At 41.0% G+C, this 20,407-nt stretch overlaps 1 protein-coding gene across 5 annotated transcripts in view; it reads left to right on the top strand.

Moving 5' to 3' along the window:
* The window catches only part of LOC126291558 (cytochrome P450 4C1-like), a 136,190-nt gene that overhangs the window by 38,611 nt on the left and 77,172 nt on the right, over positions 1-20,407 (top strand). For all 5 annotated transcript variants that reach the window (XM_049985074.1, XM_049985071.1, XM_049985070.1 and 2 more), the window contains one exon: positions 11,220-11,469. In XM_049985074.1, the coding sequence (XP_049841031.1) occupies positions 11,260-11,469 (210 nt within the window). In that variant the 5' untranslated portion in view covers positions 11,220-11,259. The remainder of the gene's footprint in view (positions 1-11,219; positions 11,470-20,407) is intronic.

Here is a 20,407-nt window from a genome sequence, read left to right as displayed (position 1 = left end):
TACACGCGAATAACTTCACACGTAAACGCACTGATCTACATCAACATCCATACTCCGCAAGCCAACTGACGGTGTGTGGCGGTGGGTATCTTGAGTACCTCTATCGGTTCTACCTTCTATTCCAGTCTCGTATTGTACATGGAAAGAAGGATTGTCGGTATGTTTCTGTGTGGGCTCTAATCTCTTTGATTTTATCCTCATGGTCTCTTCGCGAGATATACGTAGGAGGGAGCAATATACTGCTTGACTCCTCGGTGAAGGTATGTTCTCGAAACTTCAACAAAAGCCTGTACCGAGCTACTGAGCGTCTCTCCTGCAGTCTTCCACTTGAGTTTATCTATCATCTCCGTAACGCTTTCGCGATTACTAAATGATCCTGTAACGAAGGCGCTGTTCTCCGTTCGATCTTCTCTATCTCTTCTATCAACACTATCTGGTACGGATCCCACACTGCTGAACAGTATTCAAGCAGTGGGCGAACAAGTGTACTGTAACCTACTTCCTTTGTTTTCGGATTGCATTTCCTTAGCATTCTTCCAATGAATCTCAGTCTGGCGTCTGCTTTACTAAAAACCTTTATATGATCATTGCATTTTAAATCACTCCTAATGCGTACTCCCAGATAAGTTATGGAATTAACTGCCTCCAGTTGCTGACCTGCTATATCGTAGCTAAATGATAAGGGATCTTTCTTTCTATGGATTCGCAGCACATTACACTTGTCTACATTGAGATTCAATTGCCATTCCCTGCACCATGCGTCAATTCGCTGCAGATCCTCCTGCATTTCAGTACAATTTTCCATTGTTACAACCTATCGATACACCACATCATCATCAGCAAAAAGCCTCATCCACAAGGTCATTTATCTACATTGTGAATAGCAACGGTCCTACGACACTCCCCTGCGGCACACCTCAAATCACTCTTACTTCGGATGACTTCTCTCCATTGAGATTGACATGCTGTGTTCTGTTATCTAGGAACTCTTCAATTCAATCACACAATTGGTCTGATAGTCCATATGCTCTTACTTTGTTCAGTAAACGACTGTGGGGAACTGTATCGAATGCCTTGCGGAAGTCAAGAAACACGGCACCTACCTGGGAACTCGTGTCTATGGCCCTCTGAGACTCATGGACGAATATCGAGAGCTGGATTTCACACGACCGTCTTTTTCGAAACTCATGCTGATTCCTACAGAGTAGATTTCTAGTCTCCAGAAAAGTCATTATACTCGAACATAATACGTGTTCCAAAATTCTACAACTGATCGACGTTAGAGATGTAGGTCTATAGTTCTGCACATCTGTTCGACGTCCCTTTTTGAAAACAGCGATGACTTGTGCCCTTTTCCAATCCTTTGGAACGCTACGCTCTTCTAGAGACCTAAGGTACACCGCTGCAAGAAGGGGGGCAAGTTCGTTTGCGTACTCTGTGTAAAATCGAACTGGTATCCCATCAGGTCCAGTGGCCTTTCCTCTTTTGAGCGATTTTAATTGTTTCTCTATCCCTCTGTCGTCTATTTTGATACCTACCATTTTGTCATCCGTGCGACAATCTAGAGAAGGAACTACAGTGCAGTCTTCCTCTGTGAAACAGCTTTGGAAAAAGACATTTAGTATTTCGGCCTTTAGTTTGTCATCCCCTGTTTCAGTACCGTTTTGGTCACAGAGTGTCTGGACATTTTGTTTTGATCCACCTACCGCTTTGACATAAGTCCCAAATTTCTTAGGATTTTCTGCGAAGGCAGTACATAGAACATTACTTTCGAATTAATTGAACGCCTCTCGCATAGCCCTCCTAACACTACATTTCGATTCGTGCAATTTTTGTTTGTCTGCAAGGCTTTGGCTATGTTTATGTTTGCTGTGAAGTTCCCTTTGCTTCCGCAGCAGTTTTCTAACTCGGTTGTTGTACCACGGTGGCTCTTTCCCATCTCTTACGATCTTGCTTGGCACATACTCATCTAACGCATATTGTACCATGGTTTTGAACATTGTACACTGATCCTCAACACTATCTGTACTTGAGAAAAAACTTTTGTGATGAGCCGTCAGGTACTCTGAAATCTGATCACATTGTGTTTGACAAAAGTCTCAATTTGTGGACATGTATATATTCTGGTCCTTTTCTACACTCTTGTCCTTATTTACAAGTATAGATCAATACATTGACATGGGAATAAAATTAAGAATACAATTACAACTCATTCATGTGAGGGTTTCATGTTAGACGTGTACAATGTTATTCACTTTTCTCCTTCTGTTGTGATCTAGTTTTCACAACTAAATAACATAATGAAATAAGTATCCTTTGTCAACAAGGTATGGAAAGAATTGTTTGGAAATAAAAAATTCAACACATATATACAAGTTTAAATTCACCTGAAAATAGAGAATGTAAGACAAAATACATCATAATTAGATCTCTGGACCCTGAGGCGCTTATCAAACTCAAATGTTACCGCGTAACGAAAAGAAAATTTATTCAGTAAATCATACCCTAAGGTAACGATGCAATTAATTGGCCACTGTGTTCGCGTCACTCAGTGTCGTGTGTTTTTGTCGCAAATCGCTGTGCTCAAGAATTTCTATTTGTTCCGCAGACGTGCGTGTGAATCGGTGTCACAATCTACACATCGTACTGGAAACCTCTCTAATAGATGTGCCTTGCACAATCATATATACTTAATAACAAATAATATCACTTACCTTCTATCTTAATTATAATATTCAGCATCAGCGTTCTGCAATCATGTCTTCAGTCAGGTACATAAATATTACTTAATTAATGTCAGTATCCTCTGCCTGTCATTATTTAGTGCATTCCCTTAAAACTACTGTTTACATGTAGTTATTCTGTGTTGCACTTTTTAATGTCTTTATGCGGATGTAATCCTACAATCTTGTCGGTTCCCCTGCTCTTTAGTAAGTACGCTCCTCGATGCCGTATTCTGTGGATTATGTATGGAACGTCGTAGACAAGTCTCCACTTAGCATTCCTATGCACCAGAGCTGAGGATTTGTGGCGAGTACGCAAAAGTACAAGTTCACCTTGCTTGCAGTTTAGTCTTTTCTTAGTTTGTTTACTGTAGTGTCCTTTTCTTATCTTACTTTCCCTTTCCAATGTAATGTAGACTTCTCTTAGCTTGTCCTCTAGTGGGATTTGTTCGTGTTTCAACTTTGGTATAGGTTTACTCCATTCGTTTCTTTCTGCTATGTTAAACATGATTTCCATAGGTGTAAAGATAGTGTCATGTAGATTATTTTGCACCTCCTCAAATGAGTTCAATAGGGTTATCCATTTGGTTGCTTATTTGGTGTGTAAGTCCTGATAAACCGATTGAGTTCCCTAAATACCCTTTCTGCTGGGTTACCTTGTGGTGCAAATTTACTAATGAATATGGGATGTATGTTGTTGTCAGATAAAAATTTCCTCCAACGAAATCCTGTATAGTATGTGGCATTGTCTGATAGGATTTTAACAGGTTTTCCTACATGTGGTATGTAATCGTTCTTAAATCTCCTGCTAATGGCATTTGCTGTTGCAGATTTCAGTGCAAATAATTTTATATATCTGCAAAAAACATCATACAATAAAAGTATATATTTTGCTCCTCCAGAGCTTGTAGGATGAGGTCCAGATATATCAGTACTAATTGTTAGCAATGGTTTGGTAGGCAGTATTGAATGTAGTTCTGTTCTGTAGGCGCGCAGTCCGGAACCGCGCGACTGCTACGGTTGCAGGTTCGAATCCTGCCTCGGGCATGGATGTGTGTGATGTCCTTAGGTTAGTTAGGTTTAAGTAGTTCTAAGTTCTAGGGGACTGATGACCACAGATGTTAAGTCCCATAGTGCTCAGAGCCATTTTTAGTTCTGTTCTGTGTGACTGGTTACTTGCTTTTGCTTGCTGACATGTGGTACAAGTTTTGAGTGAAGTAACAGTATGAGCTTAATTTAGAAAAACATTTCTTAGATGCATAATGACCAAAGAGAAAATGTGTATGCCAAATAAGATATCCTTCATATTCCTGGGGAATACATACGCACCACATTTTACTCAAAATGTAACTTCTGTAAAATAATACTCCTCTATCTAGTTTATATCTACTACACAGTGTGTGCTGAGGCTGATCTGCGATAACTTTCCTAATTTTTGACCAGTGAGGGTCTGTCATCTGTAGTGTTTCAACGTTTGTACACAAGTCTTTGTACTACTGAGTATAATTGCTACTCTGCATTAGCAAAATTCTGTAATCATGGAGGTTCTTTGGTTCTGTTGTGTGCTTACTTAATCCCTGTGGAAGTCGTGATAGTGTGTTTGCTACGACGTTATCTGTACCTTTAATGTGAACTATTTCAAATGATTATCCTTGAAGGGAAATCGCCCATCTGGCTAATCTGTGTTGTAATAATTTACATGAGAGAAGAAATGATCTGTGTATACCCTTGTGTGCTTGCCAAAAATATAATAGTTAAATTTCTTGAAACCCCAGACTATGACTAATGTTTCTAGTTCTGTAGTTGACATTCGGTCAAAGTTCTGCTAGCAAATCCTATAATTCTGACTTCTTCCTTACCATCTTTATTTACAACTTGGAAAAGACATGCTCCTAAACCACAGTTGGAAGCATCACAAGCTAGACAGTATTCTGAGCTAATATCTGGGTGGCATAATATGTCTGCATTCATTAGTGCATGTTTATTTTTCTCAAAGCCTTCCTGACACTCGTTACTCCAATGCCAAGTCTAGTTTTTCTTAAGTAGTTTAAGCAGATGTGGGTTGTTTAGAAGTGGGTGAGGTAAAAATTTTCTAAGAAATGAGAAAAACCCAATCAGTGACTTTAGTTGTTTCTTTGTTCTTGGTGCTGGGAGATTCTTCAGTGCAACCAGCTTCATGGGATCTGGCCTTATGGCTTGTGCATATGTCCTAGAAATTTTATTTGTTCACAAGCAAACTTAGATAGATTCACTGTAACACTACATTCCGTAAATCTGTTTAATAGCTTGTTAAGAATGTACTTCCCATGTGTGTTCTTCCCATGTGTGTGTGGCTATCAAAAGATCATCCACGTAGTGTGTGACATAATGTTTTAAGTCTTCCTTCAGTACCGTCTCTAAGGCTGAGATGAAAACACCAGAGCTGGTATTCAAGCCAAAAGGCAGTACACAAAATTCATAACTCTTTCCATTAAACGAAAAAGCTGTGTATTTTCTACACAGAGGTTCCAGTCTTGTTTGTCGGAAGGAATTGACCAAATCTAATGAACTAAAATATCTTGCACCTAGAAATTTCTGCAGTTGCTCTTCAAGGCTCCCAGGTTTAGTTATAACAGGTAATATAATCTGGTTTATTGCCCTAGCATCTAACACAAGTCTAGTGCTACCATTAGCTTTCCTTACAACAAATAGTGGGCTGCAATATGAAGATGTGCTGTGCTCAATAATATTCCACTCCAGCATCTCTTTTAACTATTTCGGAACTGCTGCTTTCTGCGAGTGTGGTACACTGTATGATTTGTGGTAGAATACTGTATGAGGCCTCACTTCAATGTTATAAGGCTATGTGTTAATTACTCCTGGTCTGTTTGAGAAAACACTGGCGCATCTATGCAATAGCTCTTCTAGTTCACTTCGTTCATCCTCAGATAAGGCCGATGATTGCTGTACCTTACTCTGTATAGTTGTATCTGTCACAAACATGTCTTGCTTAGATACTGGTGTGCATGTCTCTGTATCATCATTTTCATGTATTATCTGTAACTTGTATCCTGGACAGTGTTTATCATGGGTTACTTCTCTAGTTTCTAAGTGCATGGTGTACTGATTGCCGAAATCCTTAAAACTACATGTTTGTGCAGAAAAGTCAATTATAGCGTCCTTTTCACACAAGAAATCCAGTTCCAGTATAGCATCACATATTAAATTGGGTACAACTAAGAATGCCCAATCTGTAACTTGTATCTTGGACAGTGTTTATCATGGGTTACTTCTCTAGTTTCTAAGTGCATGGTGTACTGATTGCCAAAATCCTTAAAACTACATGTTTGTGCAGAAAAGTCAATTATAGCGTCCTTTTCACACAAGAAATCCAGTTCCAGTATAGCATCACATATTAAATTGGGTACAACTAAGAATGCCCAATTGATCGATCCATTCACTACTTGAACTGGTATATAAACTTGCTTCTTAATACTAATAGGCTTGTTATCTACAGCAGTCAGTATGTTGCATCCATGCACTGGAAACACATCCACTTGTCCATGTGCTTCGGGTTGGGTTGTTTGGGGAAGGAGACCAGACAGTGAGGTCATCGGTCTCATCGGATTAGGGAAGGATCGCGAAGGAAGTCGGCCGTTCCCTTTCAAAGGAACCATCCCGGCATTTGCCTGGAGCGATTTAGGGAAATCACGGGAAACCTAAATCAGCATGGCCGGACGCGGGATTGAACCGTAGTCCTCCAGAATGCGACATGTTCTTGTATTAAATTGTAAAAATACTCAGATAATACGGTTACAGCTGCACCAGTATCTAATGTCAGACTTGTAGTTATACCTCCTACTTTTGCTTTAGTGGAAGCAAGTACCACTATTTTGTGTGATGAACGGCCAATATTGTCATCATTTCAGTGAGTTAATCTGATAAATTTTGACCATAATTATAACGTAAGAATAACACAGGTTTATGTTTGTTTGTAAATACTTCTTACTTTTTCTTGTTCAATACTTACTGTGCAGTCTTAAATAATTCTTGTAAATCAAAGTCGCCCCCATAGTATTCCTCAGCCACAACTTGGCTCTCATTAGTTTAAATGTCTGTCTTGTGTTCCGTCAGTCTGCCTTGGTGTAGGTGGGTTATTGTCTACCTCTATTATGTTTACATTCGGGTACTGTCTATTCCAGTCACCCGCATTCCCTCCTTGTTGCTGTGTAAAAGTTGCATTAGGTGTCTGTTGTGTTGTGTTCTGTACTGCATTGCTGTAATTCCTTTGCGGCGGTGGCTGAGTTTGATGTTCCCATGCGCCGTTGTTTACGTTCTGAGGCTGCGGATGTGCTAGATATTTCATTTCATAGTTTTGGTTATTACTGTACCAAACCTGCCCCTGTTGGTTTTGGTTACCATTGTAATTAAAATTTTGTCGGTTATTTTGCCAGTTTTGGCCATTTTCATAATTGCGGTTTTGTTTGTTATTCCGCCTGCGCTTGTAGCCACTGTCGCTAGGCGAAAATGTGGGGTCAGTGTTCTAGATGGGTGGTTGTATATTAGGTACACTGTTGCCAGCATAATTTGCATTCGCTGCAAGGGCAAATTGCGGCGCAACATATGCTGCGGTATGTGGTGTGTATTGATGAGTTTGGCTATACTGCGTGTTTTGGTTGGAATTACGACTGTCATATTGTTTGTTGTCATGTCGGCTGCTACGCTGATATTCAAATAACAGATCAACAGTATCTAGAGCCTGGAGAAAATATTCTATTTCGTAATCCGGGATATGTAACAATTTCTCTTTGATATAGAACGGTAACCGTGCTTTCAACGCACGGAGCAGATGCCTACACGCAACGGGTTCTGACGAGAAATGCGTCATATTTCTATACTTCTCAAAGTAACGTCTAAGATTTCCGTACTTTGGATTAAATGGTTCGGGTTCTACGATGTCGCCTTATTCTTTCCTGCACGGTATGTGACCAGAATTTGGACAGGAAACCATTTTGGAATTGCTGAAAATTTTGGCATCTTTCTACCTCATTACAGGCCCAAATAGCTGCGTTTCCTTGTATATAAGATATTTCAAAATTAATTTTCCTCCGCTCACTCCACGTGCGAGGAAATGCGTCTTTGAAAGCTTTCATGAAAATTACAGGGTGAATGGTTTTCTTGTCTGAAGTAAAAGGTTGAAAGGTTCGGTGTTTTATAAAACTTTCTTGCTGTCTGTCAGATTGATCTATGTTTCCTCTTCTCGTCCTTCGTCTCTGATACATTTCAGGACAAGAAGACTGTGGGGTCAGAATCATTTCCGAAATTTCGGTTTTGTTCTACTTTTCTGTATTTACATCTGTCTGAGTTGTCTGAATAAGTTTCTGTCTTACGTCTGTTACGTCTCGGCAATTTTTGTCGGTTGTGTGTTTGAGTGTAACTGTCACTGTGATCTGAATTGTCTGTACTGTCAACATGGTGTACAGGCTTGTTTACACATATTCTTGTGTGTGCGGCATCAGGTACTTTGCTCGCTTTGTTACAACATATTCATCTACAGTCTGTTTGACTACTTCCGGTAGGTTTGTCCTAATGCATTCGTCAAGATGTTTGTCTTTTATGTCAATCCACTCGTGAAATTCTTCATTAATTTTAGAAAAACGTCTGTCTCTAATCTGATTGTCTGGTCAATTGTCTTTGTCATGGCTTCTAAATCTGTCTCTACTTGTGTGACACACCTCGTGATGTCATGAGCAGTTACACACTTTTCTACTTTTGTCGTCACGGTGTCACACGTGCTATTTAACTGTTTGACATTGGTTTCACGAACATTGTTTTTGGTTTCATTATGTCTTGCTAAAACTGTTAGTTTTCAAAACTTCGTGTCCATTTCATCGATCCTTTTGTTTACGTCAGTACCAATTTTGGTTAATTTAGCGTCATTACTGTCAAGTTTTTTGTTTATTTCCTGAAACTTTTCCGTAAACTATTTGTCATTGTTCTGTAAACTTGTATTCATCTGCCCCCGCTAAATCGTGAGAATTTACTGCTTGTGATTCAGTTTCCATATCTTGCGACTCTATGTTACTGTCTATTGCTACGGCTAGATTGTTTAGGTTCTGTATTTCATTTACTGTTTCGCTTGTTTGAGCATTAATGTTTTGAGCAAGGGTAATTTGATTCTGTGCTTCTTCATTGGATACGGAACTTGCAGTAGGCGAACTGTTTATTTTATCCATTCTATTTGCCATACTACGAGTCGTGACCCTATCAATAGCAAAAACGTAATATTTTTTTTTTTGTAAATTCAGCAAAGTAAATGCGTGAAATATTTTTAAACTCGTCTCTACAGGAATGAGTATCTACAATGTTTAGCTTGTATGTAACTATTATTCAAACAATGCATAGAGTTGATCTATTATTGACGATGTATCTACACGCAATGTTATCTCTACTAAGCTGTGTGTCGGGCACATTGCAATAATTATTGTCGTACTTTGAAAATCTGAATAAAATTTTGAAAAAAATCACACTCAGTCGTAAAAATCACCTCCTTTTTCTTTTAACTTTTGCAAAACTTCACTATATATCACAAGATAATGAAAGATTGCGCCAGAGTCAAATGCGATAGACATGATAAGTCTGTCTTACCTTCTCTGTTGTGGTGATTGCTGTCACAGTCTGACCAGATTTTCCATTATGCTTTCTGGATTTAATATTCTTTCCATTCCTTATTGGTGATTTCTCAGAGTAATGTTTGCGATGAAACATGAAACAAAAAAAAATTATTAGCTCACAAATAACGTCCTGGCCAACGCGTCGCCAATATATATATATATATATATATATATATATATATATATATATATATATAATTACGGCGACGAAATTCTCAAAGTATATGTCCGATGCCACCTTATGATGGTTCGTGAGCCACGTTTTTTCTAGCTAAAATGAGATAAATACAGAAAATACAGTTTACATACAATGTTGAAGTTTAAGAATCATATATTACACAAATAATGAAGTCAGAATAGCGTTAATCATAGCTATAATTACTGAAGTGCACTATGCTACTCACATTGGGAATACAATATTAATGACTAGGGATATGTTGATTATCCGCACGTCGGCATCTCGTCCGCGCGCAGTGGAAATTTCCTTATATAATTACTAGTATGCGCCCTGCAGTACGCAGTGACTTTTTATAAAATTAAAGAGTTTAAATTAGAGGGGCCAGTCTAACGCGCGAGGCTCTCCCTCGACTCCATTCCAGAGCTGATAACAGAAGAAGTATTTCACAAAAGGCTAGACATGCTTCCTGTGTCTCACCAGCGATCACACGCGACCGCACACAAGATAACTTGCATTGGCTTTCTTGCTTTATTAAACAGGGTTCTCTGATTAAAATGAAAATAGATTTACATGCTGTGGCTAAAAATGTGCCTTTAAAAAGCCACACAGATCACACCAATTCTCAAGAAACTAAATAGAAGTAATCCGCTGAATTACAAACCCATATCACTAATGACGATCTGCACTAGGATTCTATTGTGCTCGGACACTACGAATTACTCAGAGATAAAAGATAAAATATGAAATCCAAGTTTTCTTCGTGCCGCCTAACTGTGATAGCACTTGCAGTGGATCCTGATGCAGTTTGGAATTCCTGTGTGATGGTCTGGATAGATGTCTGCCTATTACACATTACGTCCCTCTTCAGCTGTGGGCGGCGGTCTCTGTCAGTCAAGAGAGGAGGCCGGCCTGTACGCTTTTGTGCTGTACGTGTCCCTTCACGTTTCCACTTCACTATCACATAGGAAACAGTGGTCCTACGGATGTTTAGGAGTGTGGAAATCTCGAGTACAGACGTATGGCACAAGTGACTCCAAATCACCCGAGTACGTTCGAAGACTGTGAGTTCCACGGAGCGCCCCATTCTGCTCTCCCACGACGTCTAATGACTACTGAGGTAGCTGATATGGAGTACCTGGCAGTAGGTGGCAGCACAACGCACCTAATATGGTTCAAATGGCTCTGAGCACTATGGGACTTAACATCTATGGTCATTAGTCCACTAGAACTTAGAACTACTTAAACCTAACCAACCTAAGGACATGCACACACATCCATGCCCGAGGCAGGATTCGAACCTGCGACCGTAGCGGTCACGCGGTTCCAGACTGAAGCGCCTACAACCGCATGGCCACACCGGCCGGCACCTAATATGATAAACGTATGTTTTTGGACGTGTCCGGTGACTTTTGATCACATAGTTTATTCCTTCCAGAATCTTCTAGGCGCACACTGTTTTCTATTTGGTAAAACTGTTCCAACGGATGCCTCATGATTTTCATTTAATGGGGCTGTCCACCTGATCACTTTCTGAAGTTCTTTGTATTATTTAGTCCAGTCTTCCGAGCTTATATGTACTTTCAGTCAAAAACTAGGCTTAGGTCATTCTGTTCAGCCCTACCTGTGCCCAGAAGCACAGTGTTAACACTGAGCTTCTTTCTGCAGGTTTGTTCTCAGGAGAGCACGCTAGCTGTTGAGCCATGGCATGGTGGTGGTGGCTGTTGGTGCAGTTATTGGTGTGGTGCTGCGCAGGCGTGGTGGCGTTGCTGTGGTGGATGTGGGTCACCAGACCCCAAGTCGATATTCCAGGGCCGCCCACGTGGCCCATTATCGGGAACGTTCTGGACTTACTCGAGCATCCACTGACTCTCCAGAAGGCTCGAGACTTCCACCGCCAGTACGGAGATTTGACGAGGTGAGCTTACGGCGCCTGCTGGGAGAGTGACTAACTGCAACATAGCGTACAGGCAGAAACTCCTACTTCCTGAGAGGCTGGTCCACACTGGGCGTTGACAGCTGTCTAACGTTTCGAAAGTAATAACACGATAGTGGAACAAGTGAAAATTCTGCAGAAGCTGGAGCATTAGGGAATTAGGGCAATAGTTTATCAGTGGTTCATTTCATACCTAGAACGTAGGATACAGAAGGTTTCCTTCCTTAAAGTTACAAAAACTAAGAACATATCTCAGTCAGCTTGCAGTGCTTTAAAATGAGGTCCCCAAAATCCAAACTGGGGATGGAAAATAACAAGCCAAAAAGGTTGGGTCAAAAGTCATCAGACTGCGAGCTTGGACACTGATGTCTTCCTGATGGCACTAGCTTGGGTTCAGGATACATGTGGAGAAAGTACATCTAACAGTATAGGGGAGTCCAATGCATCAGAAGCCTCATCGTAAGTTATCTGATGCCCGTTAGCAACGTGGTTACATTCTCTACAAAAAAGAAGATCTTAGCGAGAGTGAGCTGAAGGAGGAGTGAGACTGTTCCGAAGCTGAATTCTCAACTGTTGTTGACATATTCGCATGCATAGCAGACATAGTCATTTGAATAGCAGACATGTGAGACTGATCTGCAGCTAACTCGCTAAGGTATTCAACAAAAGTTTCAACTGATTTAGGAGCTCAGCCATAAGATCCTCGGATTCTCCTTGGCCAGCATCGACTGTTTGCCCTGGGTTTTGTTCATCACCACTGGGCTGCACATTCGTTTCCTGTTCCCTCTGCATTTTAACCCCTTACCGCATAATGTGCCAGATATGGCACATACCACTTTTGTCTTTGTCAATCTCATGTCTGAGAATATATTTCCAAACTGCATGTTGGGACAGATATGGCACACAATCAAGAGTAGCTGTGCAAGTAGTGTATGCCATCTGTTGGTAGAGTAAGGAATTACGTGTTATGAATCTTCGCTTAGTGTTGCTAGCTGTTTACAACCAAGTTTGGTCACACAAACATTTGCAATCAGGTACAGTAAACGATTTATTTCAGTGTTTATATTATTTGCAGAGGAAAAAGGACATCTGTGGACAGTTATAAATAGGTTAATTTATATATTTGTTCATTAGAATACATATAATACTGCAAAATAGGTCTGTGACGGATATGGCACAACATGCAGTCCAGTCCAATCGAGAACGTGGTTGCATTTTACCTAAGGGGCAGCAATGAAGAAGGATGGTCGAGGCAGCATGGAGGAAAAGATAGCAACAGTAGACGTTGTGCAACTGTCAGTAGTCTCCTGGTTTGATAATAAGTAGTCAACACTGTCAACTTAACGTTGGATGCAAACCAGAAGGCGAGATCAAGAGGCTTTTCAGAGAGGAAAAAGAATACAAAATGGTACCTTGTCCACACTCTGTGATGATCTACAATGACTACATGGGGGGTGTCGATCTATTAGATTCTATGCTAGGATATTACAGAATTCAAATCAGATCAAAGAAATGTACTTGAGAAAATTCTTTCATCTAGTTGACTTGGAATGTGTGAACAGCTGGCTGTTATGGCGAAGAAGAAATATTGACTACATGCCCCTTGTTGATTTCAAGGTCGCAGTTGCACAGGCCCTCTGTAAAACTGGGAAATCCTTATCCAAGAAACGTGGTAGGCCAAGCAATGAACTACAAAAACAGTTTGACTGCAAGAAGAAGAGAGGCCCTACAGAACATCTTCCACAGCGTCAGGTGCGACTGGATGGGATAGATCACATGCCTATGTGGCTGGAAAACCGTGGTCGTTGCAAGTATCCAGAATGCAAGGGAAAATCCTAAATAGCGTGTATGAAGTGCAGTGCGACATTGTACTTGAATAAGGAGAGAAATTGCTTCATCAAGTTTCATAATGAATAGAGAAAATGGAAACAGAATTTGTGTTATTTTCTCAAAATATGTGTATTGTAATGAATAGAAAGTGTAATTGTTTTACATAAATACAGTTCTGCTGGTTCATGTACGTATCTTATTGCATATTTTCCACATTGTGCATCATCAATCCCAAAACTGGTATCACATGGTATTAGTCGTTACTGCATGCTGTCCCATATATGGCACAAACCCTTAATTCTAAAATAACCGCCCCTACATAAGATTTAGAATTTTTAAGCATTTTTTAAGAAATCAGAACATCGAACATAACATGTAACATTTTTTTCAGAAAAAAAAATCATGCAGTAAGGGGTTAAACTGTGATCTGGTTTTAACCATAAGAATTCAGTTGTTCACTATTCTCTTAAATACTTTCCTCTGGATACAATTCAGCTTTACCCAACGGAAATACACATCAGATTCTATACTCCAGAATATCTCTCCACAACTGTGAACGGTCGGCCGCGGTGGTCTCGCGGTTCTAGGCGCTCAGTCCGGAACCGCGCGACTGCAACGGTCGCAGGTTCGAATCCTGCCTCGGGCATGGATGTGTGCGATGTACTTAGGTTTAAGTAGTTCTAAGTTCTAGGGGACTGATGACCATAGTGCTCATGGCCATTTTGAGCCACAATTGTGAACACATCAACAAAAAACGCATACCACACTGCATATACTAAAACATATAATAACTAAAGCTAGAAATATACCTAACCCAGTCGTTATCCGCAAAAACCAGGCTAATGTGTGCAACGAGTAAGCAGGTCATTCTTGTACTTGCCTTTACTGCAGAGTGGAATGTCAAGGAATTCATATGTGATGGACCTGCGTTGTCGTGGCTGTCTGGAGTCGGATGTAGCTCACATAGAATGATTCCATCAGTCGTACACTAAATTATACAAAGCACAACACATACGTACACATACGTAACATAAAATACACATTTATCACAAGAAATCTCAATACATACCATAAATACATATAACTGAATGATCGTGTATTAAGTTGTTTTTGGTCATGAAATACAAGACAGTATTTGTTTCTCTCGTTGTAGGTCCTCTCGCGTTAGCCATTTTTATATTATTATTGCTCAAAAGAATACATTAATGTTTTTAAGGTGGTAATTTTAAACTCCTTGTACTGAAGTAGTGTGTTTAGTGTCTCTGTTTGTATCTCTGTGGAGGACAATGTACCGAGCGGCGTCGACTACTCTCGCAGCGTACATAATTTCGTACACGCAGACAAGTTACTCTCGCGGTGTAGAAGCAGCTGCAGACTACCACGGTTGCGTGTAAAATTCTTGAATTGTAAGAGAAAGAAAACTTCTATAGGATCTTCTCGAACTGGAAGACTGCCATTCGATGATTGTCTGGAAGTGAAATGAGTTATTTTTAGCAGAGAAAACATTCTCTATGTTTTTGACCTTTTTACTGAAGCAGATTCAAACATCGACCACCAAATGTTCGAAGTCCTATACAAGCTTGCCGTACATTAAAGTTCGTCACAGAATCCTTTGATCAAAAATAAATACGCGAAATTACCTTTGAAATGCCACAGACTGTATTATGGCTGTTACTAAACTCCACATTAACGTTACATATCGCTTGTGAATCTCAAAAAACACAAATTATTCAGTATGGCGACTTACAATGACTGTTTCATCGCACACACTTCATAAATGTCCTCTCGTTATCCTGTCTTGCAACAAAGTCTAGTCACATCCCGATTTTCTTACATTTCTTCGCTCGCCATGGAGCAACGCTGTCATTTGACAATCCATAACGTGAATGAACAGTTTCATTATTGAGAAGAAAGATTGAGCATTGTTAGTAAAATTGTTTTACGTGAATGGCAGCAACTATAGCGCTGCGTTGAGGGACTGTCGCCGACTGAAATGTCTGAGGATAGACCCGAAATCATTAAACGGTTTAAAGAAGATGATAATGGAATTCAAAACTACAGGTGAGTTCGGAGTGGCACCTAGGTGAGAAAGGCGGCCGAACTCGGTGGAAGCTACTGACGATGTTTGTGTCGCTGTAACTGACCGTGCGGCATGTGCCCTGCTTAGTAGCTGTCCTCCTGCAGCGTCACGAGGATTGTCCATCCCACGGTTAACAATGCAGACTATGCTATACTGGTGTTTGTACATAGCGATGTTCTGAATCTGGCCTTCCGTTTCTGGCACAGATAGACGGTGATGACATGTGGCCAGGCAATGTTCTATGGAGTGACAAGGCACATTTTTCAACACAGGGTAGAGTGAATACACAGAACTGCCAAATCTGTAGTAGTGTTAATAAACTCCACATTATGCAGTCATCATATGTGACTGTTTGCATTCACAGCGCCAGATTTTCACATAGTTGCCAAAATTGGAACTATCTATTTTCCACTGTAAATCTGTCCCGCATTAACACATCAGCATATCTACGAAGCTTCGTGGCAGTGCTGTAATTACAGCCCACACTGGACCTCTGTATATAGCTGTACTTTAATTATAACCACCTGCTAAAGTGCATGGCCAATAGACAGACAATGAGCAGGGCACGCGTGGGGTGAGCAGTAGTGGTGAGAATTGTGGACAGGCACTGCAGCAGAAATGTCGAGGGCTGGCGGGGAAGTGCTGTTCTAAGCTCAAGCCTACACTTGCATTTTTTTATAAATACATATTAAGTGAAGCACCTCCAACCTCATACTTGCATGAGACCGAGCAAAAAGATCTACCGTCACCTCTGCTTCGTTGTTCCGTAGAAAAACCCACTGAAAATGCAACAAAAGCAGCTATTTACTTTCGACTGCCTTGTTAACCATTTCTAGCTTTCAGAGAAGCGTTACGAGTGGCTAATTTTGAATAAAACCCACATTCCTCTCGTTATCGTTTTACAATTTGCTTCTTTTGCCAAAACTCAGAGGATTTTATACAATGACACCTCACAAACACGTCATGCAGATGCAATTGTGAGAGAATTCTGAACCATCGGTTTATTAATTTTATTAAGTTTGAGGACCTGAGGAAAAGTAAGCTTTTCAAAAACACATCCTCGGCACAAAAATGAACGTATAATATCTTCACTTACGCTGCTCCAAAACTTATACCATTTCTTATTTAACAAGCTATCCATGGCCCTTAAAGTTGTGTTGGCAGAAGAGCCAACACCGTGTTACTAGCGGAGGCCGAAGTGCACGCGTTTTAGCACACGCAGGCTGGCGTGAGGAGGGAAGAACTATACTGACGTGAGGTCTGGAACATGACAAGGAATTAGAATTCAGAAAGCGGGCATAATTAGTTTGATACTTAACTTTAATCCATTAATGATGACGTCGCTCTTGACGGTACATTATTCACAATATTATCTGTTCAGAATACATTCGTAGTAACTGAACATGGCGCCTTGCTAGATCGTAGCAAATGACGTAGCGGAAGGCTACGCTGAACTGCAAATGAGAGCGTATGAAGGCAGTGAACCATCGCTAGCAAAGTCGGCTGTTCAGCTGGGGCGAGTGCTAGGGAGTCTCTCTAGACCTGCCGTGTGGCGGCGCTCGGTCTGCAATCACTGATAGTGCCGACACGCGGGTCCGACGTATACTGCCGGACCGCGGCCGATTTAAAGGCTACCACCTAGCAAGTGTGGTGTCTGGCGGTGACACCACACTTAAAAATTACACTCTTTCATCTAAAAATTCTGTAGTTAGTCGAATCACACGGTATATAACGACGTTTTGCATAAAAACAGAATGGCAAAACACGATATTTCATTTTGGTTTAATTGTCAGCGCCCGCCCGATCGCAAATGATTGTGCCACATCAGATCAATTTCATTGAGATAGCTGACAGACAGAGACCACCATCCAAATCTAAAGAAAAATTCAATATGTTAGCCAAAATTCATACACCGCAACATCGCGTAGCCAGCTGACCGATAGCAGTGAAAAAATGGTGGTCTCCCCTTCCAAACAAACGAATGAACTCGGCCAGCGCTTTGGACAAAAACTCGTCACTGCGCGTCGACCACCGTATGCTGCTCAGACTCTGTCCGTCTGTCCAGCTGCCTGCATTAGCTCGCCGCTTCCGGAATTTGGGCGGACATGCCGGTCTCGTTTCGAATCCGCCCGGCGGATTAACTGAGCTGTAATTATGGACATAATTGTTTCTTTTAAACAATAGTGGTTTATTTACAACAAGTTTCATGATGAATTAAATTTACTGTGAAACGTTACTCAAGAAGATGTCTCAATATGCTCATGGATCAGCACCACATTGATACTTGACGTTTTTGAGCGCTGATAACTATATTTCTTAAACATGATCTACCTCATAATATAGGGTGTTTCAAAACGAATATACGTATTACAACGTTTTATTTTTTTCCAAACTATCGATCGCTGCGCCTCGGCTTGGCTATTGGAGAAACGAATACATAGTATAGTTTATATTAGTAGCCGCTAGAAGTCAGTTGTCTTTTATTTTGCTTGGTAACCGTCATATGTTTAAAATGGCAACTCCACAGCAGAAATCATGTTGTGTTCTCGAGTTTGCGAGCTATAATTTTGTGATTACAGTGCAAAGACGTTTAAGGTTGAGGTACCAAATTGATCCTCCGAATGGGTGGGACATTCCCAGGTGGTATCGACTGTTTCTAGATACAGGTTGTGAATCTGAAGGTAAGAGTCCTCGCTGCTCTCGTGTTCCTGAAGAAAAAGTTGCACGAATTCAAACTGCTTTCCAACGTAGTCCTTCAAAGTTAACTCGTCTTGCCAGTCGGGAGTCACAACTGCCTGCAGCAACAATTTGGCGTGTTTTGAGACGTCGGTTGGTTACGAAGCCGTACAAGTTACAGCTGTTACAACCTCTGCGTCCTGATGACAAACGCAAACGTGTGACATTTTGTAACGAGATTCTTGATGCTATTGACAATCATAACACTTTCGCACAACGCATTGTGTTCAGTGATGAACCGAATTTCCATGTTAGTGGTCAGGTAAACAAACACAGTGTTCGAATCTGAGGCCTACAGAACCCACATGTAGCCACTGAACATGTACAGGATTCGCCCAAAGTCGATTTGGTTTGTACTTAATGCTGATCATTCTTCTTTGATGGAAACACGGTTAACGAGCAGCAGTATCTCGCTATGTTACAAAATTGGTTGTTTCCGAGGCTGTATGAAGAGAACTTCATTTTTCAACAAGATGGGCCACCACCTCACTGGAGTCACCTAGTGCGTGAATGGAACTCTACCGAATCATAGGACTGGTCGTCCAGAAACTGCATGTCTAAGCTGGACTCCATGGTCACCGGATTTAACACCCTCTGACTTCTTCCTGTGGGGTTTCGTTAAAGACAACGTTTATGTGTCACCACTTCCACAAAACCTGGAAGAGTTGAAGAACCCAATCCATACTGCAATAACATCAGTGACGAAGAACATGATTGCCCGAATATGGGAGAAATTTGAGTATCGATGAGATATTGTTTGTGTCGCTGATGGAGGACATGTTGAACATCTGTAATCTGAACTTGAGAGGTTCGTAAATGTGTGTGTAAAGTTTCATATTCACATATCTTAAAGTTTAATACACTACTGGCCATTACAATTGCTGCACCAAGAAGAAATGCAGATGATAAACAGGTATTCATTGGACAAATATATTATATTAAAACTGACATGTTATTACATTTTCACGCAATTTAGGTGCACAGATCCTGAGAAATCAGTACCCACAACAACCATCTCTGGCCATAATAACGGCCTTGATACGCATGGGCATTGAGTCAAACAGAGCTTGGATGGCGTGTACAGGTACAGCTGCCCATGCAGCTTCAACACGATACCACAATTAATCCTGAGTAGTGACTGGCATATTGTGACGAGCCAAGTGCTCGGCCACCATTGACCAGACGTTTTCAATTGGTGAGAGATCTAGAGAATGTGCTGGCCAGGGCAGCAGTCAAACATTTTCTGTATCCAGAAAGGCCCGTATAGGACCTGCAACATGCGGTCGTGCATTATCCTGCTGAAATATAGGGTTTCGCAGGGATCGAATGAAGGGTACAGCCACGGGTCGTAACACATCTAAAATGTAACGTCCACTGTTCAAAATCCCGTGAATGCGAACAAGAGGTGACCGAGACGTATAACCAATGGCACCCCATACCGTCACGCCGGGTGATACGCCAGTATGGCGATGACGCTTCCAATTTGCGTTCACCTCGATGTTGCCAAATACAGAAGCGACCATCATGATGCTGTAAACAGAACCTGGATTCATCCGAAAAAATGACGTTTTGCCATTCGTGCACCCAGGTTCGTCGTTGAGTACACCATCGCAGGCGCTCCTGTCTGTGATGCAGCGTCAAGGGTAACCGCAGCCACGGTCTCCGAGCTGACAGTCCACGCTGGCTGTGGTGCGGCAGGTGGAAATAATTGTTAATGAAATGTAGAAATGTCTTTCCCGGCCGATGCACCATATGTGGGGCGGCGGGTGGAATTTATATGTGAATGTGGAATGTTTTTCCCAACGATGCACCATATGTGGGGCGGCGTATGGAAATATTGGTATTGAAATGTTCCTATGATTTATTTAATGCTATTGTTTGCCGTCCTCAACACTGGCTCTCTAACTACAATATTGGCAACCAGAAAGTGATTAGCAGAACGTGAAGCCTGTAATTAGAATTCCTAGTGCCCACTTCATCTGAGAAATACACTTATAGTTACAGCTTATAGCTCTGAGGAATTAGGAGATTGTCTGGGTTTCATAATTAAAAACGATTCTTTCTAAAATGTTCACTATATTCTGAAATTCACAGACCAAAAAGAATCCACACAATTCAACTACCAGAGCAGTTCAGAGTCTAATGCGCTGATGCAACTGTAACTGTTCAAATTAAATGCTTAAGTGAATGCTCGCCATAATTTGATGATAATGTTCATCAAACGCCACGCTAAATAATGGTAGAATGTCTTTTCCGCGGGGGCACGTGAAAATA

The sequence above is a fragment of the Schistocerca gregaria genome, chromosome 9, assembly GCF_023897955.1.
Source record: "Schistocerca gregaria isolate iqSchGreg1 chromosome 9, iqSchGreg1.2, whole genome shotgun sequence".
Classification (NCBI taxonomy): domain Eukaryota; kingdom Metazoa; phylum Arthropoda; class Insecta; order Orthoptera; family Acrididae; genus Schistocerca; species Schistocerca gregaria.
The sequence above is the reverse complement of the archived record's forward strand: the minus strand, read 5'-3'. Positions and strand labels throughout refer to the sequence as shown.